At 34.2% G+C, this 13,202-nt stretch overlaps 2 protein-coding genes and 1 long non-coding RNA gene across 4 annotated transcripts in view; 2 read left to right on the top strand and 1 right to left on the bottom strand.

Annotated features, from left to right (window-relative positions):
- Nucleotides 1-7,973, top strand: part of LOC114945317 (uncharacterized) — a 116,700-nt gene extending 108,727 nt beyond the window's left edge. Inside the window, exon 7 of one of the 2 annotated variants that reach the window (XR_003822371.2) lies at nucleotides 7,908-7,973. This is a non-coding gene — a long non-coding RNA (uncharacterized LOC114945317). The remainder of the gene's footprint in view (nucleotides 1-7,907) is intronic. The other variant, XR_003822372.2, reaches the window with a different exon arrangement.
- Nucleotides 7,974-9,778: 1,805 nt separating this feature from the next.
- Nucleotides 9,779-10,456, bottom strand: LOC114945315 (uncharacterized). Its single transcript, XM_029321465.2, has 2 exons — nucleotides 10,078-10,456; nucleotides 9,779-9,940 (listed from the first exon to the last, which is right to left on the bottom strand). Exons 1-2 carry the CDS (start codon nucleotides 10,247-10,249, stop codon nucleotides 9,870-9,872), a joined length of 243 nt encoding a protein of 80 aa, XP_029177298.1. The 5' UTR covers nucleotides 10,250-10,456; the 3' UTR covers nucleotides 9,779-9,869.
- A 266-nt stretch (nucleotides 10,457-10,722) lies between these two features.
- Nucleotides 10,723-12,993, top strand: LOC114945197 (pentatricopeptide repeat-containing protein 2, mitochondrial). Its single transcript, XM_029321303.2, has 5 exons — nucleotides 10,723-10,947; nucleotides 11,476-11,999; nucleotides 12,076-12,375; nucleotides 12,481-12,585; nucleotides 12,734-12,993. The coding sequence occupies exons 1-5, from the start codon at nucleotides 10,866-10,868 to the stop codon at nucleotides 12,869-12,871; spliced, it is 1,149 nt and encodes a 382-aa protein (XP_029177136.1). The 5' UTR covers nucleotides 10,723-10,865; the 3' UTR covers nucleotides 12,872-12,993.
- Nucleotides 12,994-13,202: the final 209 nt, after the last annotated feature.

The raw sequence follows: 13,202 nt of genomic DNA, 5'->3' as shown, positions 1-13,202 counted from the left end.
GTATTAATACGTTAGAAAGATCGGTTGTGTTTTAGCGATTTACGTGGGAGTACTCTCATATCTGTGACAGATGCATACGTGGTGAAGAAAAAAATTATTCGCAGGAGAAATTTAAACTAAAAATAAAAACAGAATTTCCGATTGTCGAAATTGAGATTTCTGGTTAAAGAGGTCATCAACATTCGCGGAGAGATCATTACAGGTCGGTAAGAATAAAAACGTAATGTCGCAACGTGAAAAATGGAGAGAACGCAGGATGCCGGAAGAAGGAACGGGAAGAGATGAGGGAGAAAGAAAGAGAGGATAATTGGCGGGAGACGATTATATCTACGAGCGACTACGGGCGCGCGATTACGTCAGACGTTGCTTAATATCTTTATGCGAACCGGTACTCGGCGAAGAGGTCTCGCGATTGCACCAGGTGTAGACACGAACCGGCGAACGAGAGTCGTGCTCGCCCCCTTCTCGAGATGAGAGAAGAGTTTGCGCACGTTTTCTCCGGATGAACGAGAGAGAGAGATCGGCTAAAGGTTCGGCTTCTGCCTCGCGGTGCGGCTCGGGACATTTATGCGAAAGACGAGATGAATGCATCTCTCGTCGTGTGGGTGCCGAATGGATTTTATCCCCTAAGCCACGTTACGTAAGATCAGCGTGATTAGACGCAAAATGTAACCCGAAGAGATGCACGAATCGACGAACGAAAATCAGGTGTTAATTAATTTTGGAATTAAAGTGACATGAAATTTCACCTCCTAAAGTGAAATTTCATGTCAGGATTCATTTCATGTTTAGAAGGTGAAATCTACTTCCTAAAGCTGAATACAAATGCAGATGCAGATTTTTAAGAAAATCGCATTTTGTTAAATATCTGATACTAACAGAGCATAATAATAAAATTATTGAATAATTGGACATTTATAAATCGACGATTTTCTATAACAAAAGTTTGATATATCTCTATCGTCTCGTTTAATTTTCAACACGTTACATAAATTCCATAATATGTAACTAAATTCTATTAAAATAAAATCCAAATATAAATTTTCAAACCTACTCTATCGTTAATTTTCAGCACGTTACATAAATTCTCCATATATACGTAACTAAATTCTATTAAAATAAAATCCAAGTATAAATTTTCAGTCCATGCATATCTTCAATTGCTGCTAATTGAGAAGACGTTTACGAGCGACGTCACAAATGAATCGAGAAATTTAAATTGACGAAACGTTCGGCTCTGACGTAATCATTATCAGCGGAGAATATATACTTGACGATAAGGAGAAAGGAGATATAAAATACGCGGCGGGACCGAGAGAGGAAGCAAAGTTTCTTCGGTTGACCTGACGGAACGAGCTCTCGTTCAATTGCACAAGTCCCCTCGCGCTTTCCTCGTGATATAATATTATTTAACCCAGAATAATACCGGTATACCGGTACGGCGTTTCTTGCATAACATCGACCGCCGCGTGTCGGTATTTCGCGAGACTCTGGTATATATGTGTTTGAAACCGTGCCCTCCCCAGCACGATTCTTTTATTATATAAACCGACACACCACGCCTCGAGGAAGGGGCCCTCTTCGGCGACTCTTGAGGAGGGAAACCCTCTCTTCCCTTTCAGGTATCAGGAAGTGTCGAGCGATACGCCGCGCCGCGAGAAAACTCGCGGTTTCTTTCGCTTAAGACTCGATATCGCGGATCGGCCTGGCTCTAATTATAGAAATCGATTTATGTAACCGCGCGACGGGATCGAATTCTGGATATTTTGCTTTTGATAGAAAAGAATCGATACGATCGAATCAAATATGCGGCTGTATTAATTAGCACTTTTGGAACTGAAGAACCCTCCTCGATTTTTCTCATCATTATTGACTCGCGTAACGAAGAGAAACATTTTCTTTCAATGCACGCAAATACATTTTTATATTAATTAATTGTAATATTAATAATTGAGTTTTTTAACATACATAATTAAAGATGTTTTAAAGTGTGTTCGAAAAATTCAAATACATATATATAAAAAATTATGTGAAAGATTCTACACATTTATATATACGCATATATACGTTTAAACTTTAGAACGCGTGGCTACATCAAAATATTTCGTAAAGGCAATATTATGGCGGTAAAAAAGTGGATATAAATAAGCAAGATGTAAAACGCTTGTTTAATGTGCTCACGATAATGCCAGCGAAATACATACAGGCGCTTTTCGCGCAAAAAGCAATACGTCGTAATCTCCGTACCGCTTCGGGATAAGGATTACATCAAACGTTGTCTGCGTGCTGAAGAAACGTTTGACGATAAACGCAAATAGCTCTCGATAATACCGAGAACGATCCTGGCAAAGGGCGCGCCTCGCGCTAATTTCGATAAAAAGGGTCACGTCCTAAAAAAATATGACGGCCCGAAGCGCAAGTTTCGTTCGGAACGCTTGAGACGTCAACTTGTCTATCCGGCGATTCCCGAGAGAAGTAATTCCTGATATTAACGCGTTTATTCGCTTACAACCGGCCGAACAACCGGCGTGACTTTGTAATGGTAGGCCGTATTGAGTTTTTTTTAACACAGCCGGCAACAGCTTTGTATGCATATATGCACAAAAGGATCGTGGATCCTTCCTTAGAGCTCCCACGGCTGATATGCTCGCTCTGCGATCTCTCAATAAGCTAACTAAAAATTATCATGATTGCAGCTCTCCCATCGAATTTACTCGAATTTAATGAAATTATAACATTGCAGCTTTAATATATGCTTTGATTCACATTTTGTTTTATCCACTTCAAGATAAAATCTGTAATAATTCAACAATATATTTTATATATAGTTATTAGGATGATTAGAATAATTACGATTATTAAGATGATGTATTCTTGTATCTCGTAATATACTCTTAAACATCGTAATTTTTGCAACTATAATTCTCGTTGAAAAAAATTCCAGTGAAAGGTTTTCCTTAATAAGACGTGCTTGAACTCATAAAATATCATAATGCTATTGAAATAATTATTATTAGCTAAGAATCGTGTAACGGGTAAAGGTACTCAATTTATACTATTAGATAAATCCCGGAATATGATTGCGTTAGGTTCTCGCGCTATCGTGTAAGACAAGTCAAAAAAAAAACGAAGACAGAGTTTGTTTCGGTTTCTATAGATTTCGCTACTAAAAAAGTTTTTCTAACAGATTAATGTCGGTAATATTTTCCGATCTCTAAAGTATCTAGCTATAAACTTTATATAGAGAGATTCTCCGCATCATTCTTACATCATAAAATCTTTAATACTAGAACAGCCTTTCTCGCAGAACATTATTCATCTCATGAAAGGATATTCATGAATACATCTGTTGATTAAAGAGATTGTTAATAATTACCAATAAATAAAAAAAAGTACGAAACAAAATAAAAGAGTGTAAAACAAAGAAGCACACTCGTAAAAAAAGATATTAAGGGGATCCTAAATGGTTAATTTCATAATTCTGTAAAACAATCTGTATAGCCAATAAATAAATTTGTAGTTTATCTAACCTCGTATTTTGTCAATAAAAAAGGAAAAAAACAAAACTTCTCAAATTAAGCATCCGTCGGAGTTCGGCCAACTGTTTAGGACCCTCTTAATTTCCACGATAGTGCATTAAAATTAAAATTCCGATTTGTTAAATAATATTTTTCAACCGATCTGTTTCGTCGCCAATTGTCAGTTGATGTGGCATTTATCTCTCATTAACATTAGCTCTCTTCGGATTGTTGAGTGACCTTACGAGAATAAAAGATGGATTTTACGCGGACGACCGAGCGTGTCCCACAAGGCATTAGTATTCCACCGGGCGTGCATGCCTGGTTGTACGGTGCTAATACTGGCGAGGATACGTGCACGCGTGAGCAGCGTGCGTAAAAGCTGTGCGTGCATCGCTAACGCGATGCGTGACTCTCGTCGCGTGTGATTCGGCCCTAAAGGTCGGCGTGGCGATACGAAACGCACGTCTCACGTTACCGCAAACACCTCACGAATTTTCACGAAACTGTAAAACCACATCCCTCTGACAATCAGAGGAAACAATGCTGGAGGAAGAATTAAAAATTGTTGCAACAAATGTCAAAAGTATTTATAGAATTCAAAAGGAATCACTTCATGATGACATCATTAAAAAGCTAAATTTTATTTGCTACAGGGAGGTCAGTCAGATATAAAAAAATATTAAATTCATGAATTTTTTTCTCAGGAAGTATTATTAGGATTATCAATATAAGGTTTTTACCAGTCAATATTATATATATATTTAGTAATATAAGGTAAAATTTTTATTGAAAAATATTAAAAATATAGTAGATATTACTGCTGATGTCAGATGCTGTAACGTTTTACAGTAACCAATATACAATCTATATGGTTCATCTGAAACAAAAAAAAACTCGATTCTTAAAATATACAGATAAATCTAATCTTTGTCGTAGCAAATTTTTAAAATTCGCAATATGTGGAAAGAGACACTTATTTGAATATAAAAGCGAATTTTTTATTTAAAAAAACGATTATTTTTGGCTTAAAAAAACTAGGGCGTTTAAAAAAAGCCTACGACAAAAACCAGATTTATCAATATATTTTAAGAATCAATCGAGTTTTTTTTTTTTTTAGATGAATTATATAAAACTACATATTGGGTATCATAAATGCAACATCAGACATCAACAGTAATATCTGCTGCAATATTTTTTAATGTTTTTCAATATAAATTTTACCTCATTACTAAATGTACATATAATAGACTGGTAAAAATCTTATTTTGATAATTCTAATACTTTATAGGACTATTTTTTGGTGCTCTTTGGGTGTATATGTTCCTCTTAATAATATATCATGCAGAATGATTGCTTATAATATAATTAATACGCGAATTCTTCCTTCTTAGAAATTTATTTAAAAAATTTGATTTAATTTATTTCGTGATAAATGGCATATGAAATAAAATAGCGCGATATATAAAATGCTTATAGACATTTCGCTCCCTTCATTATCAATAGGTATCAGTTAGAATTAGAAATATTTATTCATTAGTCACGCGTAATAACGCGGTGCATCGCGATGTTTGCGTCAGAATGTGTCGTCGCGACCTTAAGAATCTAGTTTATTTCGCAATAAATTCCTCGCGAGCCGAGTTGAGCGAGTAAGCGAAGACGTACATATGTACATGCGGCGCGATGTGATTTGTGCCTCGTGCCGGTCCTAAAGGTCGAAGTGGAGATGAGATGCAACGGTGCACGCTTCTTGTGCAACGGTCCTTTCTCAATTTACGGATTTCTGCGCCACGAGACGCCCGCAGCACAATCCTGCCGTGCAAGCAGGTTGTACATAACTATTCTGTCAGAGGGCAAAGATCGCACGACAGAGATAGGACACGGGTGACTTCCTGAATTTAGAGTCGCGCTAATACCGGCCCTCGAGCTGCCAAATTTATCGCGTAATGTACAGTTTAAGATCGATAAGGAGATCGGTGACGTCAAGTGATATATTTACAGATATACATCGTTATCAATAGTCGAATGTATAATAAATACGAGTGGAAGCTTTTCAATCGATAGTACATTTCCGCATCGGCCGGAGAACGTTTTTCGCAAACGATATCTATACTACGTAAATGGAAATCCCGTGGCTTGGGAAATAATCGCTTGAAAAATTTAAGAGATTGCGAAGATTATGCGTATCGTATATAAACTGCGTGCTGCATTTTAAAAAGCAAATTAAAATTGAAAAGAATTTCAATATTTTATAGAAATAAAATGAAAAGAATATCTTTTTAGAATATCTTAATTTTGAATGTAAAATTCTTTATTCTCTCTTTTTGTAACTCCAATGATTTTCAAGTTTAGGAATGTATAATTTTACAGGATAGAAATTCCTTTTAATTCACTCATTTTCCACGGAAAATGAAGATACCCTTGCAATCAAGTTGATTACATGCGAACCTTCTAAAGATGGAGGAAGCAAATTACCGTCGAGTTGATATTTGCACTAATCGAGAGAGCTCAAGATCGAGTAGAATCCTAAACACGCACAGAAACTGTCGCGTTAATCTCATGTATGATAAATAACAATCTTTTCTATCATTCTAACAAATGGATACTTTTGTTATCAAAATAAAAATCTTAAATTAATGCATCGAAGACATTTTGACGTGTCTAATTTGTGCTACTACAGACAAAATTGACTGCGACATAAAATTTAGTAATTTGAATCGGTAAATTTAGTTAGCTGAGAGACGTAAGTATTACACCTCGAAATAATTTGATCGATACGTACAGACAGTTATTTTTGAGTTTCTCTCTTTCTCGGTATGAGTATAATTTGATAAATATTGGCATATGAATATATTTGGCATACGAAGGAATCAAATCATTGCTCTAATTTCAATGAACTCGCTGGCATATCATAGAGATGTGCAGGAAAGGTATCTTTGGTCAGATCAAATTGAAACTATGTAAAAAAATTATTATCAGAAATAGAACAGCACACTATCTGGTCACGTTGGAACCGTTTAGGGTTCCCTTAACTTGAAATAAACTCCAAAATAGGGATAAAATAAAAAAATAATAAATAGTTAATCAAATTAAAGCTGAGAATAAAAAAAATTACATATTAACTGTATATACAATAATGCAAAATAATATTTATAGTTTTAACAAAAATGAGAAAAAAAGAATTGCAAAAATATATCTCTATATATAAATATCATTTTATATATATATATATATATATATATATATATATATATATATATAGATGGAGGCGTTTAAAGTAATTTCGTTAATATGACGTTCGCTCACTTTAAGGAGGGCCTTTGGAACGAACGTCTTGCAATTACGCGTTGACGCAATCCCGAGGAGTGCACCATACTCCGGAGTTCGCTTTCTCTCATCTTCCGATCGATCGAATGGAATGCTGGATTTATCAAACGGGAAGGCAACAAAGGACCTTGGATCCTTTCTCGCAGCTCTCTGGCTTCCTCTCCGTTTTTCCTCCTTTCTTCCGATTTTTTTTCCCTTTGCTCACACGTCATTTACGGTGCACGACACCGCGCGATATGCACGTCTTTCTCCGGGCTGTATATATGTGTTACATAATATTGTATTAACAATGAAATTCCCGGTTTCTATAGTCGGGCAAACTGCGGCAAATCGCCGGAACACGTACAGATACGCGACGTGTTCGTTTCTGCGGTCGCGCGCGACTCGCAACATTCCAAAAAAAGGAAAAAAATTATGCTGCAAAACCACACTTCCGGCCGTGCGTTTTACATCTTGCGTGTTCATTTTCTAAAAAAAAATTAATAAAAAGAATAGCAGATATCTCGAGAGAGATAATGCCAATCAATTTCAGATAATCAATGTGTCAAACTTAAGATAATTTTTTTACAAGTGAAATGAATAAGTGAAGTGAACATTTATAAATATTTCAGTCTTAATGCGATGCATATTTCGAATTTTCGGAAATTTTTAATTTCCCCCTTAAATGCAAGCTTTTTCACAGAATTAAGTCGGATTTTTTAATGAATATTTTAAGTATCTTATTTTATATGTATAATATATCTTTTTTTACAGTCAATCTTGAAACATCCTTTTACACACAGAGAGAATTTTCTTTTAGAATTTACCCACAATTACCATGATTTATGAAAATAATGGTAATTGTGGAACAATATAGTATTGGAAGAATTCAATAAGAGTTGGTTTCTGATTAATATTTACCACAATAAAAAATATCTATTTCCCACAATAAGATATCCTTCTTTTTAGGTGAGATTCCACTCTTTTGGATTGAGATCCCTTTAAGAAATTTAAAGAGTTTATACACAAAAAAATATTTCAAATTTACTTCGCCCATAATAATCTCCTGTTTCCTTTGTTAAGGATGCACACGGTGGATCAGAAACATTGCGGAACATGGGCCTGATTGTCGTTTCATTGCGAGCGGGGCGCAGGCAGCACACGTAATGGACACACCGAACGTATACCGGATGGGGATCGCCCCATGTTCCAAGTATTACAAGAGCGATCTTCTGCGTGTCGAGACTGTCGATGCGGCAAGGAAACCATGCACGGGACGTCCCGCGCGAACCCCGTCAAGGTGTGGCGCCAAAGAATCCGCAAAACGACCTTAAACACGACCTCGCCTAGGATCGACAAAAGTCACACGCATCCACAGATTTAGACAGGGCCGGAAACGTACATGTGTGTGCGCGGAATCTGTAAACAGTCTACATTCCGAGTGTCATCCCGATCCTACTTCTTCAGTCAATCGATGTAATTTATGCAACATTGTAATATATATTAATTATTTCATATAAATATAATTTTATATTTTTTTCATATTTTTCTATTTTAATCGTCTCGATTTTTTTATGTAAATAATATGCAAAACAGTCTATTACTTCATCAACAATAATTATATAAAATGTATTATAATTAACATCAGTCTGTAATTAACTCATATTATTCAAATTTTATTTTCCTATAAAAAACAAGTTTAATAATAATATTCCTGTGTATCTTTCATAGACAATATGTGTATGTACAGAAAAGTAATCATATGCGTTATTCGGAGATTAATCTGGGAGCTTTAAGAATAAAAATAATTGCGATTGAAAAAAATTCTTTCTAACGTAACGTAGTTTTTGATGAGTTAAACTGACTTGAAGTATGCGATTATAGCATGACTGATTAGCGAGCGCGAATAATCCGCGCTTCGCCGTGGGACACGTTTCGGTCGCGTAGGCGATCGGTTCATAGAGAGTGTGGGTAGACGAGTTTACATCGGTCCGCACAACAGAGCCGGTGTGTCCTATAAGTGTATCGTCGAACGTAACAGGAAGTAACACGGCACGAATATTAACGAGCGTGCGCGGGCGCGCACAACGAAAGCGTTTACGGCTCGTTCTCCGCGCTGCACACGCGCGCCTTCGCGTTTTGCAACACGTGCAACACGCTGCGCTCTTGATGTTTTCGCACCGCGTTAGCCTTTCATGAAACGGACGCAAACAATATACGTAATGCCTCGCCTCGCATTCCCGTACTTATAGCCTGAAGCTTTAAAGATGAGGATGAGCGTGTCATGGGAAAAATTCCGCGAAAGAACAAATTATTCGTTAAACTATTTTACGAAACAAAATATTTTTTTTCGCTTCAATAATCTTTTCCCCAAAAAAGTACTGTCGTAAAATATTAAACATATGAAAAGCATGACGATACCTTGAAGAAAAAAGTAGCTACAAAAAATATTTAAAGTCCACACAAATTTCTGTTGGACTCTATTCGAATATAATATAAATTTTAATATATATTATCTTTTTTAAAAGTATAATATATGTATATTTAATTCAATTTTTGTTCTTATCACAATTATTACTAGCCTATGTTATGATGTAACATATATGTTACATATATATTACATAATTTTGTAATTTGGAGTAAAAACATCCTATTTTTATGTGTATATTAATTATATTAAGAGTTAGCACTCTAATGCAACTTGTAATCTGCATTATTTCAAATTTGGATAAGATATTACTTGAAAGTAGGAAGCTTGAGATGCTGTGATTGAGTTTACAATTAGAAGACATTATGAATACACATAAAAGAAATTGTATTTTTTATGAAGTGTAAATCTTAATAAATCAATACAATATTACAATTTTTCAACAAACAACATATCTGAAATTATCTAAAGTAAACTCAATAGCATTCTTATCTGTATGGGACAAGATATAAAAAAAATACATAAATATATAAATACTTTCATAGTATATTCACTCACATAATTTGTGTAATCATAAAATGCTGTGAACTGTTATACTTGCTTAAGTAACTTATTCCTCAACTCCGCTTGAATTTATTTTGAAAAGGTGGCAGGTCGAAAATTCTAGCTGTGCCAAGAAGTACTAGCACTGAAAATGAAATTATTTATATGTATAAATATTGTAAGTGAAAAATTTATCAAACATCAATTTATCAAAATTTATCAATGTTATACCGATTAAATTTTCAATACAATATAAGCCTTAATAAATTCATAAAAACATACCAGAGGCAATCGAGTACATTGCTGCTTTTCCTACTTGATTTTGATGCTGTTTGGAATGATGACAGACATATAAACCAGCGGCGACGAGACCACCGCCGCTTAATAATCTGCATTCGAGACAATCGCGATTTCTGTTGCTAATGAGACTATTTACCGTATGTACGTTCGTCATGTCTCAAGGAATTTTAAACAAAATTTTTAGAAAATGTCTCCAATTTGAAGTTTATTTAGCACACTTATTTCCGTACTGTCACAAGAGCGTGACACTTCGGAGAGGTTAGATTAGGTTAAGTGACAGATCATCAACCACGAAAGACCTCTTCCTTCGATTATAGATATACTGATTGTAGATGTATTGTCAACAATATTTTATTTAATCATCGATACAGTTATGCATCTAGTAGCGAAAAAGTGCATTTAAATTTAATAAAATCGACAGATTAAAAAAAGCGAATCTTCGCTTCTGATTGGCTGTTCACTGTCATGTTTACATCTGTCATTGGCGGATTTGCGGTCTGACATTTCGGACGAATTTCAGAGTCTAGGGACTTTTAGGAGACAAATTCTCTATTAGACACGTCACTCTAGATCGTGTTTGATTTGTGCTCGATCCGAAAGTATGGCGGAAGTCATGTGTGCATCGAGCCGCTAAAGCTTCCGGTCCCCACATGCGTGCTTCTTCTGGCTCTTCTCGCTTCATCTTGCGCACCGCCCGATAATTGATAAATTGTGAAACTTGATTATATGAGTATAAAGAGGAAGATTTGCAATATTTATATACAGGAATAATGGCAGCGACAATAACGGGTCTTATGAGGCTCAACGTAAGACTGGCCGGAAATACTTTACTGAAAAGCAACTTCCTAAACTGTACGTAACATCGATTTAACCTCGTTGCATTACTATTTCGATTTTTTTTAGATTAATTTTTTTTTATTATTGATTCATAAGATTTTCATTCTGCAGCATTAACATTTAGATCTCACTTGTATTGTATTTTATATTACGTCAATGTGGCTAAAATCATTACTTTTAATTAATTCTCCATTATTTGTGTTACATCATAATATACTTGCTAGTAATAATTGAGACAGAAATAAATTACACACGCTCTCTAAAAGTTATATATTTTATGTATGCAATGAAAATTTAGCCAAATTAAATAAATTTAAATATTTTTCCATAGATATTTCTATTTTAAACGCATTCTCCTTGAAAGATATTAAAATATATATTTGAATATAAAGACAAAATTAGTATAATTAGAATTAATCAAAATAAATATTTAAATTTTTTTTCCACATTTTTATTAACTAAAATTTTTGTATGTTTCAATTAATGTTTTATGACATAATATTTCTCTGAAAGAAATATTATATTATCTTTTTTATTTTGCAGCTTGTAGATTCTTATATTCTGACAACAGTTTGGGTCTACAAGGTTATGAAAATGCACGATTAAACTTCCGGAATCAGTTTTTAAATGTAGAGAATACATTCCGTACTAAAATGCAAGAAATATGCTCCTCAGATTCAAGTATGATCTTCACAGAAGATCTGAAATCTATGTTGCATTTAGCCCAGAAAAAACCCGAAGATATTGAGCTGCTTGTCAAGATGATAGCAAAGTTTAACAGTCAAAACAAAGAACTGAGATTTGGTACTTTTGTCTTTGGTCCTGTAGTAATGCGTACCTTATACTATCTTGATGAACCAGATCTTGCATTCACTGCTTTCAAAGATCCCCAATTTAATAGTTTCTTTGATCAAATGATTAGTTACCAAATTCTCATGTGTCTACTATATAAACATGGAAAGTATGCAGAAATGAGAGAGACGTTTGATATAATTAAAACTAAGAAGTTAGATGGAGGATATCCAAGGAATTCTTTAATTTTAGTTATGGCTGCTTGTTATAAAGAGGTAATATTTTCTATAAAAGAAGTTAATAAAACTTAACTCAAAACTTGTTTTACTTAATCATACTTGATACTTTCAGAATACACCAGAAACATTGCAATATGCCCTAGATCTCTGGAGGGAGATAAACGACAAAGGATTTACATTTATGCGTAGAGCCAGCACATTTTTAACAGCTCTAGCCATAAAGCAAAATTCACCTCACATAGCTATAGAAATTGTAACTTCGATGAGAGAATCTCGATATATTGATGTAAGATGTTTAAAAGTCTTGGCATATACAGACTTGAAGAGATTCACTGAGATAGTGCCCATCTTCAGAACATCGCTAGAGTTTGATAGGCCAAATACTCAAAAAGAATCATATTTCAAAGATGTGGTATATATCTGTCTATAATATAACATGAGAGAGAGAGAGAAAGAGAGAGATTAAGCAACATAGCAGACATATACTATATTTTATTCCAATTATATCTACTTTCAGATTGAAAAATTAGAGAATACTATGGCAAAGGAGAATATTCCTGAGGACTTTGAGCTTTACAAGTTGATTGATTTGTTAAAAAAGAATGATCATATCTTACCTGATGTAAGTTTTACTAAGCTAATAGTTAAGGATTTATATATATATATATATATATATGCATGTTTAATTAAACTAATTAAATTAAATATTATTTCAAATTGAAATTGGGATGAAAGAGATTAAATATAACTGTTCGATATTTTTTCTGTAGACGTTGGAAGAGCATATTTGCCATGAAATTACTGTCGATCCAGTAAAACGTATTCAACGGCGGAACGCATTTCCATTTAATCCACAGAGACAGCGATCGTTCTCGCGTAATAGACCAGGTTTGCGAGATCTTTTGTAAGCGTGTTTCAAAATTGTAGAACGTGTTTCATATAACCCAATAATTATTAGTTTTGGGTAAATTTAAGCTTAAACTGATAATGAATGAATAAATAAATCTATATTGACCGACAATGGATTAAATCGCAATTGTTTTTTTATTTAGTAAATACAATTTACTTAATGTTAATTAGTTTTGCTTAATAAATGAGATTAAGTTAGATTTCAATATTGAGCTATATTGACTGATGATGGACGAAATTACAATTATTTTTATTAAGTAATTTCCGAATTGTTTTGTTTAATAAAAACAATTGTAAATTCATCCATTGTTGATCAATATAGATCAATAT

This window comes from Nylanderia fulva, unplaced genomic scaffold (genome assembly GCF_048542155.1).
Source record: "Nylanderia fulva isolate GAGA-0341 unplaced genomic scaffold, ASM4854215v1 Scaffold2, whole genome shotgun sequence".
Taxonomy (NCBI): domain Eukaryota; kingdom Metazoa; phylum Arthropoda; class Insecta; order Hymenoptera; family Formicidae; genus Nylanderia; species Nylanderia fulva.
The sequence above is the reverse complement of the archived record's forward strand: the minus strand, read 5'-3'. Positions and strand labels throughout refer to the sequence as shown.